Here is a 27,985-nt window from a genome sequence, read left to right on the forward strand (position 1 = left end):
TCGTGGAAAATGAATAGAAATGCTCTGAAATGTGACGTAAACATGATATTTTGTCAATTTTTCTTCATTCCATGATATATACACAATGCCAATCTCCATGCATGCTTCGACTCCCAGACCCCGTGACACATCAATACTTGTAAACATCACCAACTAGTGTGAGATCACCCAAATATTTCTCACGCAATCTACCCAATTCACTACGACAAGACTGTGGTCGCGACTGAACTGACTTTGAACTGATTTTTTTGTGCACAGACTGTGCACTGATTGATCTTTGGATTACAGGTTCCTTATATTCATTACACCCACATTATCTATATTCCCATATTATCAGTTTGTGTTTCTGTGTGGACATTTTATGGACTGAGTTGATAGTGAAGGGACTCTTTGGAGCTGTTGTTTGGTGATTGTGGCGTAGACCTATTGTTGATTTCTGGTGTGAAAAAAAAAAGCAAAAAAAATTGGTATGCATTTGTTCTGAACTGTTGTTTGGCAAATATACTTGGATGTTGTTCCCCTTATTTTTTGTGTTTCATTTTGTCTTTCATTTGAAGTGTTACAACGGAAAGCTGGAAATTTCCATCAATGGCGGGGAAAAAGTTAATAGAGTCATGAACAAAATATTACAATAATAGATTACCACAAATTAAAGAGTTAAAAGTACTGTGAGTTGCTATAAGTTATAGAATAGCACAGAGATAATAGAATTGAGACAAGCATTAATATAGTTAATTTGACAGATAAACCTCACATAGAAAGATCTAGTTAGTTCTTTCAGTCTCTCCATCCTGAAATTAATGCTGTACCTCAGATTAGCTGATTTCACTGGTTTGTCCAGAACGGTCACTCTTCATGGACACACAGCTGGACTCTGAGTTTCATCTCTGACTGCTGAATCAACTTATAATAGAATACAGTAAATCATTCATATACAAGATTTAATGTGGAGTTGGCAATAGATTAAAGACAGCATATGGAATGTATATTCTGCAATTCTAAATGAAAACATGATTAACCATTTTATTACTGAAAGGTCTCCATAGATTATGAATTCAAATTAAAAAAATAGATTTTCATTAAACATTTAAAAGTGGCGATTCATCATTGCTTTTAAATAAAAAAAAAAAAAAATGCAATAGATGATTTAATTGTGAATGTTACTATAATCAAAGGCATTTGAATATGTTTGGTGGGCTGAATTACTCTGACTGAATTAAGTCATTAAATAAATATTATATATGGAGATGTTTGCAGTATAAATGTCACTACTGTAGAAACAAAAGTCGAGTCACCTTTATTTATATAGCGCTTTTTACAATACAGATGTTTTCAAAGCAGCTTTTCAGTGATAACAGGAAAATAATGCAACAAAGTTTGTTCCTGCTGTACAACAGATCTAGAAGAAAATAGTGTCATAGTCCAGAGCTTAAGTAAGTTCAGTGTTTATTAATTTCTGTTGTAAAAAATAATATTAATTTAGTTCATTTATCTATACAGCCGCTCTGGAGAAAACTGTGATGTCATCGTCCAGCTCAGTTCAGTTCTCATATAATGGTGTCAATGCAGATCAATAATATTGTTGAATATTAAGTGTGTCCAACTAAGCAAGCCAGAGGCGACAGTGGCAGGAACTCAAACACCATCAGTGACAGAATGGAGAAGAAAACCTTGGCAGAAACCAGACTCAGTCGCTCAGTTCTCCTCTGACCAACAAACAAACAGTGTATGAATATGATTCAGGCATTACAGGTCAGAGGTCAGATTGGATCTGAACATTCAGAATATTTATCCAGTTCATCTGGTTGAAGGTTTCCTGGTTTGACTTTGGATGAAGGATTGGATCATTCTGTAAAGTTACACAAACACATGTGTGTGTGATGATCACTGTGGGTTTGTGTCTGTTGATTCTGTTGAATGTGATTGTGTCTGTAGAGGCTCTTTATTCTCCATCAGCTGATCCAGAGAAGGTCAGACTAACATCTAGAACCTGTAAGTTAAACACAGACAGTCAAATGTGTGCGACATTATTGCATTATCCACTTTAGAACAACTAAAAGAAACTACTTAGATGATTAAATGAGAGATTATAATATAATACTGAGATACACGATTGTTATAGCTTATCTATAATCCTGTATGACTGTCCTCTTTCTGTGTCACTGGGTCAGTTTTATTTATGATAAAGAATCTAGTGATAAATATTTACCATTATCTTTTATTGCAATTGACATTGACAATGATAAAAGCAAAATATTGAATTGTTTGAAATAAAAAGAAACTTGAAGATATTTGATTGTGGCTATAAACTATAATGAAAAAATAAATGAAGTAAACTCTTATTAAACATGTTTTTACTCAGTAATTCACCATCACAATGAAAGTAAACAATTAAAATATGAACAGTTTTAATCATCACTACTCACAGAAGCGTCTCCAGTTTATAATGTGGATCCTCCTTCAGATCAGAGAGCAGCTTCACACCTGAGTCTCTTAGATTATTTCCATGCAGAGTCAGTTCTCTCAGGTGTGAGGGGTTTGATCTCAGAGCTGAAGTCAGAGCAGCACAACCTTCATCTGTAACACCACAATTACTCAACCTGTAGAGAACAATGACACTCTTCAGTCTCTCAGTTCAGGATCTACAGCTCAGATAAGCAGAACTTCACAATCAGAGACTTAATACACGGCACCATTAACAGGTCCAGTCTAAGGTTCAGACCCGCTTCTACAAACTGCTTGAGCGGGTTAGTCTCCATTTGATAAAAATTGCAAGAATATTCGATAACACTTTATTTAACAGTGTCCTTGTTACATATGTTACATGAACTTACCAAAGTAATAACAGTAAATTATGCATAATTACACGTAACCCTCAACCAAATCCTAATCCTACCCTTACCCTATAGTAAGTACATGTAGTTGCTTAATATTACTCAGTACTTAAATATATAATTACACTGTACCAATGACACCTTAAAATAAAGTGTAACCGAATATAATTTTTTATGCAAATACCCAAAAATCATCAATAAATCTGTATATGAACACGGCTGTCACATCTTTACATCATCCAGTCATGTTTAATCTATCATTAATATTGTAAAATGATATCAGACACATTAGAAAGAATCTAACAAAACTAAAATCAACATTCCCATTAGTAATTTAACAGTAGATTTTTATTTATTTTTTGTATGGCAATCATTATTTACCATTAAAATAGAGGACTATGTTGGGACATTTTATACAATCTTACCACAGTTTCTCCAGTTTACAGTGAGGATCCTGCAGTAGATCAGAAAGCTGCTTGACTCCAGAATCTCCTACTTTATTATATGACAGACTCAGTTCTCTCAGGTGTGAGGGGTTTGATCTCAGAGCTGAAGTCAGAGCAGCACAACCTTCATCTGTAACACCACAATCCCACAACCTGTGGAGAACAATGACACTCTTCAGTCTCTCAGTTCAGGATCTACAGCTCAGATAAGCAGAACTTCACAATCAGAGACTTAATCCACGGCACTATTAACAGGTCCAGTCTAAGGTTCAGACCCGCTTCTACAAACTGCTTGAGCGGGTTAGTTTACATTTGATAAAAATTGCAATAATATTCGATAACACTTTATTTAACAGTTTCCTTGTTACATATGTTACATGAACTTACCAGAGTAATAACAGTGCGTACCATCAACTGGGGGGGGGGGGGGGGGGGGTATTGTATGGGTGGTTTGGACGACGACACACATGCATTATATAATTTCATTGCATATAATGCGTGCTGGTCAACTAGTCTAAAATTAAGAAACCCCTAGAAAACAGTAAAAAAAAAGATATAAAAAAAAGATAAAACCATAGGAACAGTGTGTACAATAAAGCTAATTAATTAATTTTCCAATATCCAAATATGATACTAAATGCCACAGGGAAAAGGGTTTCTATTTGTGCCGTGCTGCCTTTGCATTTGAACATTACACATTTTTAAACAGGACACGCATTAGCTGAATAAATGTTAGCCAATACAAACATATTTATAGAAAACAGTTGCCAATGAATAGACAGGAGTCCAATAATAGCATAACGAATCACTTATTCTAAAAATAATATAAAGTATAAGTTCCGAATCCGACATATAATGAGGGCTGTGTTAACAGTAATTTAACGTCATTACTGCGTTAAATAATTAACTGCGTCCGTCATTTAACGAATTTTAAAAAACAGGGATGGATAATACAAAATGCTTTTTGACAGAAAAAAAAACAAGAACAAAATTTAAACTTAGCCCGTCAATTTTCATTTTACAATGATCTTCTCTCTGTGTGAGAGAGCTCGCGCAGCACTGATACAACGGTACTTTTTAATCCATAAGTAATTAACACGCTAGTTTTTATACAAAATAAATATGTAACATAATAAGGTACTTTAGTTATAATTAACACAATAACGTAACACATACGTTTCTCAACACTGAGAATGAATGAATAAATAAATGCCTGTTTCTCCAGACTCACACTTATTAGGCTAATCCACAAATCACAGCACTTTCATAATCACTAAGCCATAGCGATTTCAAGATTTATAGTTCAGCATTACTTGAGCATTTTATTATTTGCATGACTGAATGATGTCTTCCTCTTTCCTGAGTGACCATGAATAACTTAACGGAGTATTTGAAGATAATCCATGCGATCTGTGTGATCATCGAATCCATAAGATTAAGTTAACTCAACAATCAACTTTCCACATCGAGCCCAGGCCTTTTACCTTCAGGAGTCAGAAGTACCGTACTGTATTGTCCTCGCTTATGACATCAGTCAGACGGCGGCCGCGGGAGTGAAGGGGGATCGAGCGGGAATCTTTATTGGTGTCGATTTTCAGTCTCTTTTTAATGATAGGCCTTACGCATCTGTCAATCATCCCCGCTTGCTATTTGGGGAATGAACCCAGCGCTATGATTGGTCGAACTCTTCTTCTTTTGCTGTAGCTTGATTTGAGGACAGTGCGTGCACAGAGGCGTCACCAGGTTTTTGCGTAGTTAGAGTGACAAATCGTACCAGCGTACTTTGAAGTTAAAATGCGTATCCTCTACGCAAAACGCGTACAGGTTGGCAGGTCTGCCTTACCCTATAGTAAGTACATGTAATTGCTTAATATTACTCAGTACTTAAATATATAATTACACTGTACCAATGACACCTTAAAATCAAGTGTAACCAAATATTATTTTTTTATGCAAATACCCAAAAATCATCAACATATCTGTATATGAACACGGCTGTCACATCTTTACATCATCCAGTCATGTTTAATCTATCATTAATATTGTAAAATGATATCAGACACATTGGAAAGAATCTAATGAAACTAAAATAAACATTCCCATTAGTAATTTAACAGTAGATTTTTATTTTATTTTTGTATGGCAATCATTATTTACCATTAAAATAGAGGACTATGTTGGGACATTTTATACAATCTTACCACAGTATCTCCAGTTTACAGTGAGGATCCTGCAGTAGATCAGAAAGCTGCTTGACTCCAGAATCTCCTACTTTATTATATGACAGACCCAGTTCTCTCAGGTGTGAGGGGTTTGATCTCAGAGCTGAAGTCAGAGCAGCACAACCTTCATCTGTAACACCACAACCCCTCAACCTGTGGAGAACAATGACACTCTTCAGTCTCTCAGTTCAGGATCTACAGCTCAGATAAGCAGAACTTCACAATCAGAGACTTAATCCACGGCACCATTAACAGGTCCAGTCTAAGGTTCAGACCCGCTTCTAAAAACTGCTTGAGCGGGTTAATCTCCATTTGATAAAAAATTACAAGAATATTCAATAACACTTTATTTAACAGCGTCCTTGTTACATATGTTACATGACCTTACCATAGTAATAACAGTAAATTATGCATAATTACACATAACCCTCAACCAAATCCTAATCCTACCCTTACCCTATAGTGAGTACATGTAGTTGCTTAATATTACTCAGTACTTAAATATATAATTACACTGTACCAATGACACCTTAAAATAAACTGTAACCAAATATTATTTTTTTATGCAAATACCCAAAAATCATCAACATTAGGGATGCACCGAAATGAAAATTCTTGGCCGAAACCGAAAACCGAAAAAGAGGAAACCAAGGCCGAAAACCGAAGCACCGAAAGAAATTATGCCAATTATTGTTAGTACCATTGCATTTATGGCTATGACTGTGTACTAAGTTTACTAAAATTAAGGCATTGCAATTGCATAAATTAATATTAAAGTTTCAAAGAATAAATCCATTAAAATTTTAAGCAAATATTTATTTAGCATTTGCAAAGTATAAAATTAAATGTTTAACTTGACCCCACTCATGTGTACATTAATGTAAAAGCCTACTGGCCTGGAGAAAGGTTTAAAAATGAAATGTTCTCTCATAAAAACAAAGTGCATTTAGGTCAATACTGCCATAGCCCAAAATAATATCTGCAGTTATATGCTCATGGACGTGAGTTGCAAAAACCATAAACAGCTCAGGTAAACCTCTGAGAAATGACGGTGGCTCTGCACACACACGCAAAGGTCTCTCGCTCCCTCTCTCTGCCGCGCGCGCTACGTATGCGCGCTCATGCTCGCTCACGATTCCGGGAGATTTAAACTAATTTGCGGGCATTAGGGAGCCGGTATCAATACGCGGGAGACTCCCGGAAGACTTGGGATGTCTGTGTTTTGAAAATCGCTGTCCGTGGGTCACTCTTAGATATATTTAAATACGTCCACACCGCAGATATGTAATGTTGCTTCAGACAAGCACGTGCAGGTCGCGGTGTCTGCTGTTTGCATCATCACAACATTTCGGCCGTATTGTTTCGGTGATAAAAGTCTTTCGGCCGAAAACCGAAAATGCACTTATGGGCCATTTTCGGCCGAAAATTTTCGGTGGCCGAATATTCGGTGCATCCCTAATCAACATGTCTGTATATGAACACAGCTGTCACATCTTTACATCATCCAGTCATGTTTAATCTATCATTAATATTGTAAAATGATGTCGGACACATTGGAAAGAATCTAACAAAACTAAAATCAACATTTCCATTAGTAATTTAACAGTAGAATTTTTTTTTTTTTTTTGTATGGCAATCATTATTTACCATTAAAATAGAGGACTATGTTGGGACATTTTATACAATCTTACCACAGTTTCTCCAGTTTACAGTGAGGATCCTGCAGTAGATCAGAGAGCTGCTTAACTCCAGAATCTCCTACTTTATTCCCTGTCAGATTCAGTTCTCTCAGGTGTGAGGGGTTTGATCTCAGAGCTGAAGTCAGAGCAGCACAACCTTCATCTGTAACACCACAATCATACAACCTGTACAGAACAATGACACTCTTCAGTCTCTCAGTTCAGGAAACACTGATATAAATAATAAGATATATATGAATTTCTCCACAACAGATTTGTATATGAAAGCATTTGTCACCTCTTCACATCATCCAATCATGCTTATAACTATTGTTGTGGAAAATATGCAGTTGTCCTGTTACAAGTATGCCTTTTTGTAAACTAGTTAAGCTGTATATAATAAACCTATATTTAATTGAAACCAAGAAGCTCGTCTGCCAAAAGTCTTTGATTTCTAAAATACTGAACTGAACAGATCATGAATAAGTCTTCTGACCTATAGATTGTGAGAATGAAAATTCAGATGCTTATGATTTAGGACAGTTAAAGGTGTCTAGAAATACGCACCATAAAACACTATCAAAAGTAAAATGAGCTCAGATGCTTTGGAAATAATCTAATGAAGATTAACCATCCTTTTCAGTTACTTGATGGTAAACTTTTTTTTTGTATATATCAGTGTTTCCCATAGGTTGAGAATTTAATTGTGGTGGGCAGGGCGAAGTGGAGCTTATTGAGTGGGTTCAGAATAAACTAGTCAAACAAAGGTTTATGAACTCTATTTATTACACAAAATACTCAATACCCTTAACAAATAACTTAGAAATAATGTAGAAATTCATATTATGAATATGTTTGGGTGGTTATTAATAATAATCATTTTTATTTGTATAGCGCCTTTCCAACACCCAAGGTCGCTTTACAAAGATAGGTGAGGTGACAGAAGGGGGTACGCGAACAAAATGCTGAATTTTGCTATTGATTTAATTCTGCCCCACCTTAAAATAACAATAAAACTGAGTATGTATTTCTATCAAGTAAAATGCCGTAAATGCATGACCTCCGATCAAATTACCTCATCTTTTGCAGTCAAAACTGACTGCATTCACACAAGCAGCGTGGATGACCAACTTTGTGAGTTTAGATTATGTTGCCTTGGCAAATCGCGCTATACTGCCGTTCTCGACCATGTACCTTTGTAAAAGTGGGGATTTAGCACTTACTAGCATGAAGAATAAATAAAGAGACAGACTGTGCATAGAGATCGATTTAAGATTCAAACTCTCTTCGATCAAAAACCCTGTGAGTTCCTATGTTTCATGTTAATCACATTATACGAATATCCACATGATTGTAAATGTGACATTGATTTTATACAACAGTTCAACAAACGAAAGGTATTAATATTAAGTGATGTTCATTTTCAACACAGTTTTGTCAGTATTTTTTTTTACAACAAAATAATAGCTCCAACGAAAGCCACAGCAGAACAGCAGCATTCATTCATAAATACAGCTATTTGCTTCGTTACTGTATGAATGAATGACTCGATGACTCACTCATAAAGACAGTGACTTACTGCCACCTACTGGCGGTATTAATTTAATATTTAAAAGTGTCACTTCGTTTTAACAATCATTGCATATTTCTCTATTGAACTTTTTTTTTATTTAAAGCATTATTTATTTTATAAAGGAATTTCTAAAAGTAAAAAATGCACTGGAAAAATCGATTAAAGGGGGCAAATATTGTCCCTTACTGAAAAAGGTGTGACTGAAGAGAAGGATGTAGCCTAAGTAGAAGGATGTTAAAAGCAATACACATACCAAGGGCAGAAAGAAATATACAGAGGTCACTTGCAAAGTTAGTTTAAAGATACAAACAAAGAGGGATTCAAGCAAATGGCAGCAATAACAAAGTATAATTTACAGACTGTGAGCTGAAATGTAATAGTCAGAAAAAAGTTTTTAAGAGGTTTTTGAAGGAGAGAAGGGTGGATGCTTGACGGATGTCTTGAGGAAGAGCATGCCACAACGTTAAAAGGCCCGATGGCTCCCATGGTTACCAAACTATTGAAACTGACTGACATTTAACGGCGTACACATACACGCGAAATCACTCTGACATTTAACGGCGTAGACATACACGCGGAAGATGACGGTTAGTTTCGGCGTGAACATACACGCGGATAGCTCAAAATGCGTATAGATAACACGCCACTTTACTTGAAAGTGGCGTGTATGTTTACGCAAAGTCATGATGTCATGTTGTCCTTCTAGTTAATTTATACCATAAAAAAAACATGAATGAACATAAGAAGGAATGTTGTTTTAACCGCGGAAAGACGTCAGGACACGCCGTTATTCAAGTTCAAATCCTCCAACGTAACTCTCCTGACCGCTTTGTCAGACAAAAATGGCGGATGGCGGATTATGATTGGTCAGATCGCCTGTCAATCAAATTCCCTACGAAAGGTCAATTCCCCAAGGAAGAGAAAACGACTTTCACTACATCTTTTTATGAGTAACAATTAATCTTTGTTTGGTGTTTATTTTTCATGGACTCTCAGGATTCATTGAAATAAAAACAGGATAACTTGCCTGAATTAGGTCCTGAATTAAACAGCCGTTTAGCATGCAGCTGATGATGTCCAGTTTGCCGCTTTGTTCACGGTCATCTCTCTCTCTCTCTCTCTCAAAACAAAATGTTTTACGAAATTTACACGGATTTTACGGATTTACGCAGTTTACACGGGTCATCCAACTGAATTGTAATTCGAATTGTATTTTCCTGAGCGGGCCGCCCATGTAAACCTTATGTATGGGAAACCCTGTATATTATTTTTGTAGAGAAACAAGCAACGTTGAGACTTAAATAATTAAATGAGTATTAAATCATGTTTAATTCAAATTCAGAGTACTTACTTATTCTTACGGAGCCTGGTTGATTTAGTTTACCCCTATGTTAATTAATGTATTAATAATCAAACATGTACTAACAGTTAAGGCTTCTGTTATTCACGTGTGAATCCGTATGACTCTCTATCACTCTCTACGCTCTACATTGGTTTTACCTTATGTATGGGAAACTCTGTATATTATTTTTGTATATCATTCATTATTCACCACAGGAGAGAAACAGACAACGTTGAGACGTAAAGAATTATTTAATTAATTGAGTATTAAATCATGTTGATTAAGTTTATTTGTTAATTTATGAACTTTTTATAAAACATGTACTAACATGTTAAGGCTTCTGTTATTCATGTGTGAATCCTTACGACTCTCTATTACTCTTTATAGCTCTACATTGGTTCATTATTAGTTCATATCTTCGCTAATCATGAGTTCATGTTGAATTAACTATTGATTCAGGTATTAGGATATGATTATTAGGGGTTCAAGCATGAAGTGCTGAAACCCTATTGTAATTGTCCTGATTTTTATTATTATTATTATTCTGCCGTAAAACGCATCGTGCAGCCCAAACCGTAAGTGCCGGAGACTTGAAACTTTGCCAGATGGTAGTACAAAAATCGAGGAAAGGTTCAGAGATTATGACCCCTATTGGCCCATAGGTGGCGCAATAGCAACCAAAAGCGCAAAACTGCTCATAACTCCTAGACCGTATGTCGTAGACTCAAATGTCTTATATCACTGGAAAGCTGGACACCTGACGAACAAAATCGTACCTGATTTCCGGTATGCAAATTTTTCCGCCATTTTGAATTTAGTCAAAAACCTACTTTTGCTAATTACTCCTAGGTTTTTTGACCGATCGGAACCAAACCAGTGCAGAAATGTTCTCTGGAGTCTGATTATCAATAATCATCGAAAAAAGGTTGAAATTTCAATTCACGGTCGCAAGGGAGCGCAAAATGAGCGTTGTGGGAGGAGCCTATTTTACTAAAACGGCTATAACTCCAGAAGTATGTTTATTTCTGTGTGTGTGTGTGTGTGTGTGTGTGTGTGTAAGCATGCATTATTGAGTTAACATGGAAAAACTGGTTTGCTTTAGTGCAGAAAACTGGTGAAAATCATGAAGTTTAAAGTGAAAGTGAGCCAATAAGTGGTCTTCTTCTGCCCTTTGCTGGCCATTCTACGTATTAATGAAGTCTTTTCACATGTGCTCACATTCATATTTAGACTCTAAAAATCACTTATATAACAATAACTATTATAACACAATCAGATTTTGTCAGTGTTTATCACTTCATTTGCAGTGACACTTCACATAATTGCTAGTAATGTGGTAAATCATGGTAAATCACACTAAAAACATGGTAAATCATAGTAAATAATACTATAATGTGGTGTATCAAGGTAAACCATGCTAGAATCCTGGCAAATCATATCATAAACTATGGTAAATCATGTTAGAGTGTGGTATATCATGGTAAATCATGCTAGAACAGGGTAAATCATGGTAAACTATGATAAATCATGATAAACTATGGTAAACCATGCTAGAATCACAGTAAACAATGGTAAATCATACTAGAATGTAGTATATCATGGTAAATCATGCTAGAATGTGGTAAATCAAGGTAAACTAAGATAAAATCATGGTAAACTATGTAAATCATGCTAGAATCATAGTAAATAATACTAGAATGTGGTAAATTATTGTGGGAGGGGCCTATTTTACTAAAATGGCTATAACTCAAGAAGTAAATGAGATATCTTCACCAAACTTATCATTGGTGGTGGTTGAGGAGATTCCCCCTTCCATGTAAAGCGATTTGAGTGCCGAGAAAAGCGCTATATAAATGTAATGAATTATTATTATTATTATTATTAAACTCAGTACACATGTGTATGGGTTCAATTTGAGGTCACAGTAAACAATTTTATGGAGATTGGTCCATAGGTGGCACTATAACTGCTATAAAAAGCTTTAAAACCATATATTTCTGTGGTACATTGCCTGTATTGGCTGTAAATGGTCTTTTCCATCTATTATGTCATTGGTTACATGCTTGCTAAATAAAACTTAACTTTTGATGCTTTTGTGCTTAAAGGCCTTAATTGCTTGAACCCCGATAAATGCTGCTTGCAGCTTTAATTCATGTATTGTTATTGTAAAGGGTTACTTAAGATATATTTGAATTTCTCCTATTACAGAATTGCTTTGGTACGGGAAACTTGTGCTAAAATCATAAATATGATCATGTTTTATCAGTGTAATGATTGTTGTCAGAGTGACTTACTGAACTGATCTGGATTCTTTAACCACAGGCAGAAGCTTCTGAAGAACTTCATCTGCTGTATTTTGGGCTCCAATAAATTGTTTTAGATCAAAAACATCCATATTCTGCTCTGATGTCAGCAACACATAAACCAGAGCTGACCACTGTGAAGAGGAGAGTTTGGTTCTTCCTATTCCTCCAGATTTCAGATAATCTTGGATCTCCTGCATCAGAGAATCATCACCCAGTTCATTCAGACAGTGGAACAGATTGATGGATCTCTCTGGAGAGCGATTCTCCCTGATCTTCTGTTTGATGTTCTGAACTGTTTCCTCTTTGTTGTAGGAGCAGCTTCCAGTCTGTGTCAGTAGTTCTCGTAAGAGATTCTGATTGGACTCCAATGAGAGACCCAGAAGGAAACGCAGGAAAAGGTCCAGATGTCCATTCTTACTCTTGAAGGTCTTGTTTACAGCTCTCTGATGCAGACCAGATAATGAATTATATTTCTTCTGATTTAAGATTTTAGAAAAGAAACTTTGTTTGGTTTTGTCAAACACATTTCTGTTCTCATTTGTAAAGTGAATGTGTGCATATAGAGCTGCTAGATGTTCCTGGATGCTCAGATGAACAAAGCAGAAGACTTTCCCCTGATACAAGCCCAACTCCTCTCTGAAGATCTGGGTGCACAATCCTGAGTACACTGATGCTTCTGTCACATCAATGCCACACTCTCTCAGGTCTTCCTCATAGAAGATCAGGTTGCCTTTCACAAGCTGCTGGAAAGCCAGTTTCCCCAGTTTGAGAATCATGTCTTCATCTTTCACTTTCTTCTCATAGTCCTTCTCATGTTTGATGTTGGTCTGAATGATCAGGAAGTGTGTGTACATCTGAGTGAGAGTCTTGGGAATCTCTCCTCTCTCTGCTTCACTCAACATCTTCTCTAGAACAGTGGCTGAGATCCAGCAGAACACTGGGATGTGGCACATGATGTGGAGGCTCCTCGAGGACTTCAGGTGTGTGATGATTGTATTGGCCAGACTCTGATCACTGATTCTCTTCCTGAAGTATTCCTCCTTCTGTGGCTCATTGAAGCCTCGTACCTCTGTCACTCGATGGACACACTCAGAGGGGACGAGATCCGCTGCTGCTGGTCTGGAGGTGATCCAGATGAGAGCAGAAGGAAGCAGATTCCCCTCAATGAGGTTCATCAGCAGCTCGTCCACTGAGGCTGATTCAGATATATTACACAGTTTCACTCTGCTCTTAAAGTTCAGTGACAGACGACACTCATCCAGACCATCAAAGATGAACAACACTTTATATTCATCACTGGATATTTCCATTTCTGTTGTTTCAGGGAAAAAGACATGAAGAAGATCTGAAAGACTGAGTGTTTTGTCCTTCATCAAGTTGATCTCTCTGAAAGGAAGTGGAAAAATGAGCTGGACGTCCTGATTCTCTTTCCCTTCAGCCCAGTCCACAATGAACTTCTGCACAGAGACTGTTTTCCCAATGCCAGCGACTCCCTTTGTCAGCACAGTTCTGATGGGTTTGTCTTGTCCAGTTAAAGGTCTAAAGATGTCACTGCATTTGATTGGTGTGTCCTCTGTTGCTGCTCTCCTGGATTGTGTCTCAATCTGTCTCACCTCATGCTCATTATTGATCTCTCCACTTTCACTCTCTGTGATGTAGAGCTCTGTGTAGATCTCATTCAGGAGTGTTGGGTTTCCCTGCTTTGCTATTCCTTCATACAGACACTGAAACTTCTTCAGCAGATTTGATTTAAATGTGCTTTTGGCCAGTTGAGAATCACGACTGAAAGAATAAATGGTTAGATTACAACATAAATTAAAGAAGTAAAAGTGATAGTAAAATATCTTTATGACAGAAATGTTGTACCTCAGATTAGATGACACGTGTCTTCCCCTAAATGTTCCTTGAGTGTCCATAGACTGTTCACTAATTGTGGACAAACACGGACAGAACAGAGACAATACAACAGAGTCGAAAAAACAGAGACAAGAATTCACATAGTGTTCATATAGAGCCAGAGAGAGGGTGCCAATGAGCACCTCAACGCTCCTGTTAACACTTTAACATAACACTGTATTTTAGCACAAGTATATTTTGCAGCTGAATATTAGTATAAAAACTAAATAATTTTTAATAATATGGACAATGATCAGAAACATTTAAGTTGAGTGTTTAAGTTGTAAGGGGAAATTAATAAAATGGTCAGAAATGGCCCTGTCTGTATTTAATGTTTTAATCATTTAATTGAAGTGTTCGTCTGTTGTCTGTGTGAAGTAGGGGTTGCACGACTACTGATTTCTGCTAGTCGATTTCTTATCAAAACAATACTCGAGTCAATCGACTACTTGTGGTTCATGCTACTGTAAATGAAAAGACTAGCTAGATCTCATCAATAAACATTTATTAATTCATAGATTACATAAGTAAACTTTTAAAACATTATAATTATGACATTTCATTTTTAAATTTTCATGTAACAGTCTAAAGCCAAATAAACAGCCGTTCTTGCCTTTCATTTCAGACGTCTGCTTCAAGGGCCCTTCACATATCGCGTCTTTTTCGCGTTCAAGTTCGTTATTTCAAATGTAGGCGCGCGGTGAGCATAATAATGGAAGCAACGTGGTGCGCTAGTTTTTCCAGGCGCGCCGATGCCACGGCGAGATGAAAACATCTCAAATTTTTAGGGCTGCACCCGAATATTCGAATATTCGTTCGGTGGGTTGGTATTCGATTTGAAAATTTGACATTCGAATATTATTATTTTTTTTCACACCTGGGATCTCTCATTAGCGCTTCAATAAGCCCAGCGACACACTGACTGCGTGGCGTGTCCGTTATTTCAGCTCCCATGTTAACAGTTTGGAGTTTGCACACTGCCTGCGTGAGACACGTCTCATGCGCGGCTCGAGCCATGCGGAAAACGTGTGCATGCTAGAAATAGAACCGACGCCTGTGTTCCAGCAATGGGAGTGTTCTCTGGCTAGAGCAGAACAGCGGAGTGTGTATGGACCGAAGTGCCTGAGCTTGTGTTTTGGGTTAAGCTATGCTGCTTTGACATTGTGGAAAATAGAATAATAGAATAATCTAAATTAATCTCGTTTTTAATTTAACTTAATTTCGTTTTTCTTTATTTAAATTTCGTTTTTCTTTATTTAAATTTCGTTTTTTCTTTATTTAAATTTCGTTTTTTATTTTATTTAAATTTTGTTTTTATTTATTTAAATTTCGTTTTTATTTATTTAAATTTCATTTTTTTCTTTATTTAAATTTCGTTTTTCTTTATTTATTTTATTTGTTTTCGTTACAGTATGTTTATGCTCTACATCATCATACATGTATTGTCTATTTGTTGTTTGTAATGTATGATGATGTAGAGCTTAAACATACTGTAACGAAAACAAATAAAAAAAATAAAAAAAATTTAAATCTACCCTTTACTGTGTCAGTAATTTGTTAGACAGAAAAATATTAGACTACCTTAAAAGTATTGCTTAATTGAACAAACCTGTGTGTGTGCATTTTATATCACTTGTGCAGTGGGTTCTCGGAGAATATAAGCCCTGCCCGCGTGAGGCGCGCCGCTTCCCGCTCGTGCTGTTCTGTAGTTTACTAAAAGTTTATTAATTCTGAATGTGTCGCATCTCGCGTGTCCATCAATATTGCACCAAATGCAACACTGCACTCCTTTGTGAAGTCGACTGGATGACCGGTTCTTGAAATAATCAAAATGTAAACGGACAAACAGACACATAGAGATTCCTGCCTTTATTAGAGAGAAGAATATTTTCAGCCCCCTCTCTCCGAAGCTTCGAATATTCGATGTTCATTACTACCGAAGGCTCTAAGCTCAAAAAATGGTATTCGGACCAGCCCTACAAATTTTCAGAATGCCTCAAGCGCACCGCAGGTCATGTGACAAAAACCAATCAGCTTCAGCCTTTCGATAACATCATCGAAAGCTCGGCCGAACAGCTGATAGTAGCTGTACAGGGTGGGTTTTTCCTTCTCATCTCCAGAAATATATCTAGTAGTAAAACTAATGCAAATACTTCTTCGTCGTCATCATGGAGAGCGCAGTTCATGGTTGCATAGCAACAACAGACGCCATGGGAGCGCAAGCGCTTGTAGGAGACAGCGGCACAGCCACGCTTTCCACACGTTTTTAGACGCAATATGTGAACGGCCTCTTGCAGAGTTGGCCAATTACAATATTTTTGTCAATATTTTTGATGAAATACTTCCACACATCTGACGTGTGGTGTCTGTTGGTGATGTTCGCCATTTTTTATTAATTTATGGTTAATGGACGCTCGAGTAGTCGATTGTTTCCGACAGCGTCGGCTAGTGGTTGAAGTAGTCAATCTATCGACTACCCGGCTAGTCTATGCAAGCCTAGACACAAGAGATCGTTTTGACACTGATAACAGTGGCAACACACACTCAGCATGAGTTCAAAAACTCCACATTCCAGCACCAGAATGAAATTAACACAAACTAATGAAATTAATACTCTTGCTAGTCAACTGGAGATGTTTCGTGTGTATTAGGTACATCCGTGCTGCGAGATGTTTCAAAAAGTGGTGGGGACAATATCGACCCTGGAAAAGAGTGGTGGGCACATGTCCCACACGTCCAACTCGCAAATTACGCTTATGTTTGTTGCACTATATGCCAAACGGTGACAGGTTAAAATTGGGACTCTGAAGCAGAAACTGTCATGTGTATTTTTCCAAAGTTTGTATGTCTGTAACTCAAGAAGTTCTAAAGATATCCTTTTAGATTTCAGTTCTTAGCAAAATTGTCTTTTGATATCTTTTTTGATATTTTTCAGGGCCTATGTGGTTCAGTTCAATAAATGTATTTTGTTTTCCTCTATTAAAATAAATGGATAGAACAAACCTGTCTGAGAGCCAAAAAAATGGTCTTTTTCCAGAGTGTGCATGCATGTAACTCGAGAAGATCTATCTATCTATGAAATGTTGTACATCAGATCAGTCGATGTGTGTTTTCCCTCAAATCTCATTGGCTCTCCCATAGACTGGTCACTCTTCATGGACACACAGCTGGGCTCCGGTGAGATTGATTTCTCCCTGTGGTTTTGACTTCAATAGAATAGAAACAAAAGATCTAAGACAAGAATTCTTAATTATATTACAATACATGTAGAGAAACCTCACATAGAGAATCAATCCATCCATCGTTTACAATTGCTTTTTAATCTGTTGTTGTGTTTGTGTTTCCCAATAAGTGACAGTGTTTTCCCTTGAAATTTTTCCAGCAGCGGTGCTGTTACGTTTTGTTACGAGGGCATGCACCTCTGGAAGATATATTTTTTTTAAATAACCCCTTAAACCATGAGTTCTGGCAAGTTTTGTGGATAGAAATGAACATTTTGAGACATACAAATATACCATCAGCAGATTCAAGGCATGATTATTGCAGCACACCTTGAACTGGTCACAAACAGAAACCTTCATTTTATCATTTTAGACCGGATTATTCATGTTTTTCTTTTGTGTTAATTTTCAGCTATAAGGTAGAAATTGATAGGGAAAAATGAAACGGCACAACCCAGAAAAAGAATATTTACAATTTATTGAAAAGGCAACACCCAATCTATGAGCACAATTTTTCTGGGCTTTTCATAGAAGATCTCTAAGGCTCTTTGGTAACTTAATGCTATTGTGGGGGGGGGGGGGGGGGGGGGGGGGGGGGGGGCATTAATGCTGACACGCATACACGTGGCCAGATGCTGTCCTTGTAGCCAGGGTGGGAATTATGTAATTTTAGGGGCAAGGCCATTTGGCCTCCACCTTTTCTTTTTTTTTTAGGGGCACCAAGGCCATATGACAGGTCACAAAGGCCATTGAGTACAATTCGACGGTTTTCCCATTCAGATTGATACCATAACATCCTAATTTGGAATAAGACATGAATTATGACTTTAAAAAAAAAAAAAAAAAAGTTATGAGAATTTTTTTTTTTATGAAACATCTTCATGAAAATAAAATTTAAGTTGGCATTGTATCAATCTAGAAATGCACTGCAGCTAAAGCCACATGTCTGACCATGTTATACTTAAAATCTGAAGATGATATGTCTAAAACTCTGTATTTAGGTAAATGTTTTTCAAGATCATGTCATATGACTTTATTTCTTAGCTTAGCACACCATCAATACACGACAATTTATTAAAACCATGTTTGTGCTCCAAACTTACTTTATAATGCAAGTCGAGTGTTCTAAATAACCTTCTGTGATCTGATTTGGCTTCAGATAAAAAAAAAAATCTGACAGAAAATATATTTTATGTATAATGCAACGATGATAAAGTCTATCGATTAGCATAACATTATACATATAATCTATTATTATGAAAATGCCTGACATGGCTCGAAGAACACAGGTAAGTCAAATATCATAGAAAAAATGTTTATTGTCTTCAAAACGACATAATCTGCATGTTACAGCGATCTGTTAGCTCTGTTTGTGGTCAGAGATTTGGGATTTCCTGCATTGTCGAACACTTTTCTTCATGTGTTTCAAATATGGACTATAATGTTCAGTAGAGCGCCCTCGGGCTGCTGGTATGAATTGAAAACACAGCACATCAGTATACAGCGCTCATAATGATTACATCGACGCATTTGGCTATAAATTCAATAAAATATTATTCCTGTCAATAGAAATCTGATGTAAACTGAGAATATATCAATATTTCTCCAAATCTGCACACTTTTGATCTAAAAGCCGTGAGGGACGTTGTTTTGTGAATCGCTTTCATGACGACAGCACAGGAGTTTTTTATGAACGGGAGCGTCTGACGCTCATAATTCATATTAAAGGTATCGATTCATTTTTGCATTTCATAACTCCTGACACAAATTAAGACATAACTGTCAATATAAATTTCTCAGAATACAATAGTGGTCAAATACTGAAACGTGAGTCTTATATCTTTTTAATGATGTATAGTTTGTCAAGATAATAACATTAAATCTTATAGTAACTTTGAACTATAAAAAAAAAAAAAAAAACGCTTCAGTGCGCCGACGCACTGGCAACGGTGTTAACAGGTTAAGACATAACGTTACCTCTGGAGGCGCTTTTACCAGAGTAAAAACACAGTAAACAAAACAAACTTCCTAGCAACACAGAGCCGCGCTAAAATCAACTGGGAAAAGTAAACACTCACAGACTGATGGTCTCTCCTGTTGTTCGACTGCTTCTTCTAATAAGTACTAGCAGTTTGTTAGAATAAATACTTTAACTGGCTTAGGTCCCGCCCTCCTGTTTAGTCAAGCGAAACTAACAAGTCACGACGCACAAACAACGTCACACGGGCGCTTTTACCAGAGTAAAAACACAGTAAACAAAACAAAATTCAGTTCAGAGACTACTTGGGTGGCTCGCTGTAATTCAAAAGCAAGCCCACTATGCCGCACTGGCGCTTTATACATGGAACTTGGACAGGGCCAGGGCACACAGGCCACTGTGGCCGTACGATGATTTTTTTTTCACGGGGCATGAAGGCCAAAGTGTAGGGCAACGGCGGCCATGGCCGCGTGGCCGTGGTATAATTCCCACCCTGCTTGTAGCCTATTCCTCAGGTCTGTCTTCACCTAGAAATGACTTAAAGGTGAATATTTTTTTTTTCACTGCAAATTTTTATATATTCTGTAAAAATCCACGGTTCTCGGTACCAATTTTGCAGTTCGTACCGCTTTCTCCTTTCCACAAGCGCTTGCTCTCCCGCCACATCTGTCGTTGCTATGCAACCATGAACAGAGGCGCGCCTGGAAAAACGAGTGAGCCACGTCGCTTCTGTTATGAGCGCGGTTGCCGCATCTACATTTTAAATTACGAATTTGCACGCGCAAAAATGCGCTATATGAACGGCCTCTTATGGCAATGTGACATTAGCCTCATCGAAAATATTTCCATATGTGGATGTGGCTCTTTCCTCCTTTCTTGTCAACAAGTGGATTCAGAGCCACCACATTAGCAGTGCCGCCGGTTGTCATATCGCAGTGTTTTTAGGTGTGTAAGTGAATGAAGTTAATGTCGTGATATTACTGATCATGTGAAGATTTTGCAGCGCCGCTGCTGAATACATTGTAGGGGAAACACTGAGTGATGTAGTTGTGTTTAGTTTGGTTGAGTTTGTCAGTGTTGTTCTGGTCCAGATTATCAGTGTTTTGTGGGTCAGTAGATGTTAGTGAAACATCAGGACTGAAGCTCTGGATGAGCTGTGAGAGGAGACCTGATCCTGTGCTCGACTCCTGCTATTGCAGAGCTTTATAATAGTGTGAGTCTCTGAGTTATACATGCTTACACACTATCATCACCTATTTCTGTATTTGATAGTAAGTGGATATTTGCCAAATTATGCCATACATGCATTATTTGTGTGTGTCTGTGGTCTCTCTGTCTGTCTAAACAAAGATGTTGTACCTCAGATCAGTTGATGTGTGTTTTCCCTTAAATCTCAATGGCTCTGCCATAGAGGCGTCACTCTTCATGGACACACAGCTGGGCTCCGGAGAGATTGATCTGTCACCCTCACATTGACTTTAATACAACAACAGAATAGAAATAATAGAGTTATTCTCTACCAGAACCAATATGGCTGATTTTACATGAAAATAAATTCCACATGAGAACGGTGTCTTTTAACTCTTTCCCCGCCAGCCTTTTCTGTTTAAAGTTACCAGTCACCGCCAGTGTTTTAGAGCATTTTCACAACATTTTCATGGTCCCCAGAATATTTTTTTGAATGAATATCTGAACATTCAATATATCAAAAGAAAGAACAGACCCTCTCCCTTAAAAAAAAAAAAGTTTTATTTACATACTAGTTTTGATTTATATGCTGTTTAATGTTGATCGTGTTATTTTACATAAGCATATGATTACATATGAGATCGCTCGTTTTTTCCAGCACCAGAATGAAATTAACACAAACTAATGAAATGAATACTCTTGCTAGTCATCTGGAGATGTTTCGTGTGTATTAGGTACATCCGTGCTGCGAGATGTTTCAAAAAGTGGTGTGGACAATATCGACCCTGGCACAGAGTGGTGGGCACATGTCCCACATGTCCAACTCGCAAATTACGCTTATCTTTGTTGCATTATATGCCAAACAGTGACAGTTTAAAATTGGGACTCTGAAGAAACTGTCATGTGTATTTTTCCAAAGTTTGCATGTCTGTAACTCAAGAAGTTCTAAAGATATCCTTTTAGATTTCAGTTCTTAGCAAAATTGTCTTTTGATATCTTTTTTGATATTTTTCAGGGCCTATGTGATTCAGTTCAATAAATGTATCTTGTTTTCCTCTATTAAAATAAATGGATAGAACAAACCTGTCTGAGAGCCACAAAAATGGTCTTTTTCCAGAGTGTGCATGCATGTAACTCGAGAAGATCTATCTATCTATGAAATGTTGTACATCAGATCAGTCGATGTGTGTTTTCCCTCAAATCTCATTGGCTCTCCCATAGACTGGTCACTCTTCATGGACACACAGCTGGGCTCCGGTGAGACTGATTTCTCCCTGTGGTTTTGACTTCAATAGAATAGAAACAAAAGAACAGAGACAAGAATTCTTAATTATATTACAGTACATGTAGAGAAACCTCACATAGAGAATCAATCCATTCATCTTTTACCATTGCTTTTTAATCTGTTGTTGTGTTTGTGTTTCCCAATAAGTGACAGTGTTTTCCCTTGAAATTTTTCCAGCAGCGGTGCGGTTACGTTTTGTTACGAGGGCATGCACCTCTGGAAGATATATTTTTTTAAATAACCCCTTAAACCATGAGTTCTGGCAAGTTTTGTGGATAGAAATGAACATTTTGAGACATACAAATATACCATCAGCAGATTCAAGGCATGATTATTGCAGCACACCTTGAACTGGTCACAAACAGAAACCTTCATTTTATCATTTTAGACCGGATTATTCATGTTTTTCTTTTGTGTTAATTTTCAGCTATAAGGTAGAAATTGATAGGGAAAAATGAAACGGCACAACCCAGAAAAAGATTATTTACAATTTATTGAAAATTTTATCTTAATAGCAAAGGCAACACCCAATCTGTGAGCACAATTTTTCTGGGCTTTTCATAGAAGATCTCTAAGGCTCTTTGGTAATTTAATGCTATTGTGGGGGGGGGGGGGGCATTAATGCTGACACGCATACACGTGGCCAGATGCTGTCCTTGTAGCCTATTCCTCAGGTCTGTCTTCACCTAGAAATTACTTAAAGGTGAATATATTTTTTTTTTCACAGCAAATTTTTTATATTCTGTAAAAACCCACGGTTCTCGGTACCAATTTTGCAGTTCGTACCGCTTTCTCCTTTCCACAAGCGCTTGCTCTCCCGCCACGTCTGTCGTTGCTATGCAACCATGAACAAAGGCCCGCCTGGAAAAACGAAGCGAGCGCTTCTGTTAGGCCGTGTGTCCACCAAAGCGTTTTTAGCCAGCTGAAAACGATAGGCGCTCTGCTGAAAACGCCTAGCTGTGGGCGTTTTAGAGCGTTTTGGCAGCGTTGCGTTTTTTTCAGTTGAGATACGTTGCTCGTTATGATACGGAATATCCGCGAAAGTGTTACTAGTATCTCATTTCACACATATTTTGTTTCTGTGTTGATTCTACATAACAATGTCGATACAATATAATATATTTTCTCTGGCTCTTGTTTTAAATTATTTTGTTCCGTTATTATGCTTGTTGTTGTCATCTGTTGATGTTGTACAAGCAGAACGTGGCGGTTGGTCAGTGTGGTATTAGTCCCGCCTCTCCTCCACTGTGATTGGATGGTTGGGTAAAAAGTGACAGTGATGAGCGCTGCGTTTTACCCAAAGTTGAACATTCTTCAACTCTCGGCGACCTGTAAAAAACGCCGAGCGCTCGGCGCTTCAGCATGAAAAAAACGCTCAGCGCCTCGCTGCGCTCATGGCGTTTTAAAAACGCGGCACTCCCATTGAAAACAATTGAAAAAACACGCCAGCCGCGAGTAAAAACGCTTTGATGGAAACACGGCCTTATGAGCGCGCTTGCCGCACTTACATTTTAAATTCCGAATTTGCACGCGCAAAAAACGCGCTATATGAACGGCCTCTTATGGCAATGTGACATTAGCCTAATCGAAAATATTTCCATATGTGGATGTGGCTCTTTCCTCCTTTCTTGTCAACAAGTGGATTCAGAGCCACCACATTAGCAGTGCCGCTGGTTGTCATTTCGCAGTGTTTTTAGGTGTGTAAGTGAATGAAGTTAATGTCGTGATATTACTGATCATGTGAAGATTTTGCAGCGCCGCTGCTGAATACATTGTAGGGGAAACACTGAGTGATGTAGTTGTGTTTAGTTTGGTTGAGTTTGTCAGTATTGTTCTGGTCCAGATTATCAGTGTTTTGTGGGTCAGTAGATGTTAGTGAAACATCAGGACTGAAGCTCTGGATGAGCTGTGAGAGGAGACCTGATCCTGTGCTCGACTCCTGCTATTGCAGCGCTTTATAATAGTGTGAGTCACTGAGTTATACATGCTTACACAATATCATCACCTATTTCTGTATTTTGATAATAAGTGGATATTTGCCAACTTATGCCATACATGCATTATTTGTGTGTGTCTGTGGTCTCTCTGTCTGTCTAAACAAAGATGTTGTACCTCAGATCAGTTGATGTGTGTTTTCCCTCAAATCTCAATGGCTCTGCCATAGAGGCGTCACTCTTCATGGACACACAGCTGGGCTCCGGAGAGATTGATCTGTCACCCTCACATTGACTTTAATACAACAACAGAATAGAAATAATAGAGTTATTCTCTACCAGAACCAATATGGTTGATTTTACATGAAAATAAATTCCACATGAGAACGGTGTCTTTTAACTCTTTCCCCGCCAGCCTTTTCTGTTTAAAGTTACCAGCCACCGCCAGTGTTTTAGAGCATTTTCACAACATTTTCATGGTCCCCAGAATATTTTTTTGAATGAATATCTGAACATTCAATATATCAAAAGAAAGAACAGACCCTCTCCCTTAAAAAAAAAAAAAAAAGTTTTATTTACATACTAGTTTTGATTTATATGCTGTTTAATCTTGATGATCGTGTTATTTTACATAAGCATATGATTACATATGAGATCGCTCGTTTTTTCACCTTTGTCGCCTGTGCTTTGATCAGGAGATAATACTCTTTCAGGAGATGTGTAATAGCGCCCCCTACCGTATAACAGTCAAAACATGGAAAGCCGGAACATTCCCTCAGTGGAGGGTAAAGAGTTAAAGGGGACTTATAATGCAAAACTCACCTTTACATGGTGTTTGAATATAAATGTGTGTCGGCAGTGTGTGTACACACAGAGGAGTCATAATAACGTAAATGAAAATGTAGACAGATTGGACAGCTGTGCATCAGCAAGCATCATAACAGAGAGAGGAACCTCAAGGATTATCCAGGTAAATGTGTGCAATTGCTGGGTTTCAGTCACGGCGGTTTTAGACGGAGGACAGGAAGTAAACATGGAGAATACGTCTATGGAGGAAACCGTTGCGGAGAGTCCGTATTGTACGGATTTAGATCCAGTTCAAGACATATATACAAGGAGTTAATTAACAGATATGTTGGACGTGACCCGTTCCTAATAAAGATGAGTGAGTTTTCAGTAGACCTTCAGGATTTGCCGACAGTGAAGGCTGTTGACATCACCAACTATCTGGTCCTGCAATGTAGCCTCTGCACATTCAGACCGTCGTTGTTGGTCTTCCTTGAGCTTCATCAGGGTTTTTCCTGGCTCAAAATGAGGCGGAGGTGGTAAAATTCTAATAATGCATTTTAATAATAAGGTAATTAAATTAGTATTTTTCGTTGATCATCATATAGCCTAATGTGTTTCCCACATTATTTTTGTGGGTGGAGCCTGGTACCCCTAGGTACACAACCACCCTATAATGGTACAAATCCATCCACTCCTCTTTTTTGAATCTCCATAAATCATAATCTGTGCCTCAGAAAAGGCCATTTGCAGATGCTACTTTTTGTGACGTTACAAAATGCATAGGCCCCGCCCACTAATGCTGATAGACCCCGCCCTCAGTGACCTGAACACAGTAATTTTCCACGTGCTGGAGCAGCTGTAGTGATGAGAAAAATGCCCCAGACAAAAAATAGTCTTTTTCCAAAGTCTGCATGCATGTAACTCGAGAAGATCTATCTATCTATGAAATGTTGTACCTCAGATCAGTCGATGTGAGTTTTCCCTTAAAGTAGATTGGATTCCCCATAGACTGGTCACTCTTCATGGACACACAGCTGGGCTCCGGTGAGATTGATCTGTCACCCTTAAACTGACTTTAACAGAATAGAGACAAGAATCAACTTGGCTGATTTAACATGAAAATAAATCCCACATGAGAAGGTTGTCTATTAAGACAGTGTGTTGAAGAGTGATGAGACTGTCCAAGGATAATGTCATATATCATCTAGCTGTCTACTGTATCTGTGTGTCTTTGGACAGTGTTTAAAGACCCTGAGTGGCTCCAACTACTGTATATCCCGGCACCAGAATATGACAGAGACAACAGATCACTATACCAACCCTGGCAAACACACACAACACCCTGTTATGTGCAGAAAATGAGTCTTCTATAACATTAAGATCATATGAAGATTGAAGTACCTGAATCCTGGAGAAGAATCTCCATGTCTGAATGTGTGTGTGTCGTCCATGATTCATTCAGTCTTCATGAATCTGCTAAGAGATCAGAAACACTCATTCACAATCACACACACTCAAATACAATACATTTCATTTGACATTTTCTTCAGTGTGTTTATGAAGACCAAACAAATCAGATTTATGATTTCTAATCATTAATTTCATTAATTATTACAGTAGCAGTTTTAACATTAAGTGACATGGCATCTGACGCACAGAAGCCAATGGCACGTCACTATGCGCATTGGCACATCCGGTGGCACATCCGGTCTTCATTGGCATGTGCCAGTGGATAGTGGCATGTGTCACTGACATTATTGGCATGTGCCACTGACATCGCGACACACTGACACTGACATGACACCTCACTGACACCGAGTCGCGGAACATGTCACCGTGTTGCGACACCTCCAGTAGTGACAGTAGTGATAATCGAACACCTTTAGCAATAGCCTAATTTTGTGATATTTAAAATATCAATTGAACGAATTAAAGTGCATTAATATTTTAATAAACGTGTTATTTGTGTCACGTCTGTATTTCATTGGTATGTGTCACTGAATGTTTTGTAATACGAGTGCTACTTTATGTTGTTTATCTCGGAAAGTCATAAACTGCCCATTCTAGGAAAGACACGAAATAAATCTATCATGGGTCACTACGAATAACGTATTAACAGTCGCGTCCGTTACTGTAAACCTTTATTTTTGCGTGATGCTGCACAGACACACGCCAGTAGGTGTCAGTAGGCTATAAGTGAGTGTAACACTGGCCAGCGCAAGATTCTCATCTGTGGCTTTAATATTTCAAAATAATTGTATCGAATTATGTATGTTGTAGGCTACACATTAACTTAGCGATATGTTATAAATCATATTTTTTGACAGCATAAAGCAAATTGTTATGCAAGTGGCATATGACGCAATCCATTGGCAGATCTCACGTTTTAGTGACACATGCCAATATCCACTGGCACATGCCAGTTGGACTGTGTCAATAAAACTGACATGTCTCAACTTGTGGCACCTCCAGTAGTGACACCTGCAGCTGTCTGCCGGAGTATAATGTAGATTGTGTACCATATGCACATCGTTAATTTGTAGAACAAAAATGTATTTTATTTATTGAATAATTCCATAAAATTATTTTTTAAATATTAAAGGTAGGCTACTGAGGAAGGTCCTGCTTGACCGAACGTTTGTTGCACTGAGCACTTTTTTTGCACTTAGTTTGATACATAGCCTAACAAACATATGATTTTTAATAATTCATTTTTTTTACACTTTTTGGAAGGACTTGAAATATTTAAGCCACAGATGAGAATCTTGCGCTGGCCAGTGTTACACTCACTTATGCTGACACTGGCGTGCGTCTGTGCAGCATCACGCAAAAATAAAGGTTTACAGTAACGGACGCGACTGTTAATGCGTTATTCTTAGTGACCCATGATAGATTTATTTCGTGTCTTTCCTAGAATGAGCAGTTTGTGACTTTGCGAGATAAACAACATAAAGTAGCACTGGTATTACAAAACATTCAGTGACACATACCAATCAAATACAGACGTGACACAAATAACACGTTTTTATTTAAAGATTCTTAAACCCGGGTGTAAAATGGCGCTTGTAAACAGTTAACTCACCTCAGTAAAGTTGGCAATAAATTCACAGATCCGAACTTTCCGGGTCAATAACTCGTGAGCTAAACGTCGTTAATACACAAATAACACATATGTTTTAATCGTAGTAACGTAGACAAGCAGCTACAACATAATTTTCCTCGAAAAGAGCTTTTATTCGCAGTAGACAAAATATTGGCCTCTATGCGCAGGCTGAGAGACTGAGCTGAAGGG

The 27,985-nt window shown here is 37.7% G+C and overlaps 2 protein-coding genes across 4 annotated transcripts; both read right to left on the bottom strand.

Annotated features, from left to right (window-relative positions):
- Positions 1–1,274: 1,274 nt before the first annotated feature.
- Positions 1,275–20,997, bottom strand: LOC311300299 (NLR family CARD domain-containing protein 3-like). Of its 2 annotated transcripts, XR_014629258.1 has the most exons (10): positions 20,857–20,997; positions 17,302–17,504; positions 14,269–14,328; positions 12,391–14,184; positions 7,194–7,367; positions 5,482–5,655; positions 3,668–3,811; positions 3,260–3,433; positions 2,427–2,600; positions 1,275–1,990 (listed from the first exon to the last, which is right to left on the bottom strand). XR_014629258.1 is itself a non-coding variant. In XM_084424526.1 (9 exons), exons 2-9 carry the CDS (start codon positions 17,346–17,348, stop codon positions 1,984–1,986), a joined length of 2,604 nt encoding a protein of 867 aa, XP_084280652.1. In that variant the 5' UTR covers positions 17,349–17,504; positions 20,857–20,997; the 3' UTR covers positions 1,275–1,983. The 2 variants fall into 2 exon arrangements, 1 of the variants encoding a protein (XP_084280652.1); XM_084424526.1 differs by lacking the exon at positions 3,668–3,811.
- On the bottom strand, positions 20,857–27,985 carry LOC311300359 (uncharacterized protein). Of its 2 annotated transcripts, XR_014629265.1 has the most exons (6): positions 27,776–27,967; positions 26,095–26,169; positions 25,650–25,766; positions 24,083–24,199; positions 21,769–21,971; positions 20,857–20,973 (listed from the first exon to the last, which is right to left on the bottom strand). XR_014629265.1 is itself a non-coding variant. In XM_084424617.1 (5 exons), the coding sequence occupies exons 2-5, from the start codon at positions 26,142–26,144 to the stop codon at positions 21,839–21,841; spliced, it is 417 nt and encodes a 138-aa protein (XP_084280743.1). In that variant the 5' UTR covers positions 26,145–26,169; positions 27,776–27,985; the 3' UTR covers positions 21,225–21,838. The 2 variants fall into 2 exon arrangements, 1 of the variants encoding a protein (XP_084280743.1); XM_084424617.1 differs by lacking the exon at positions 20,857–20,973 and having other exon boundaries at positions 21,225–21,971; positions 27,776–27,985.

The sequence above is a fragment of the Rutilus rutilus genome (genome assembly GCF_951802725.1).
Source record: "Rutilus rutilus genome assembly, chromosome: 11".
NCBI lineage: Eukaryota > Metazoa > Chordata > Actinopteri > Cypriniformes > Leuciscidae > Rutilus > Rutilus rutilus.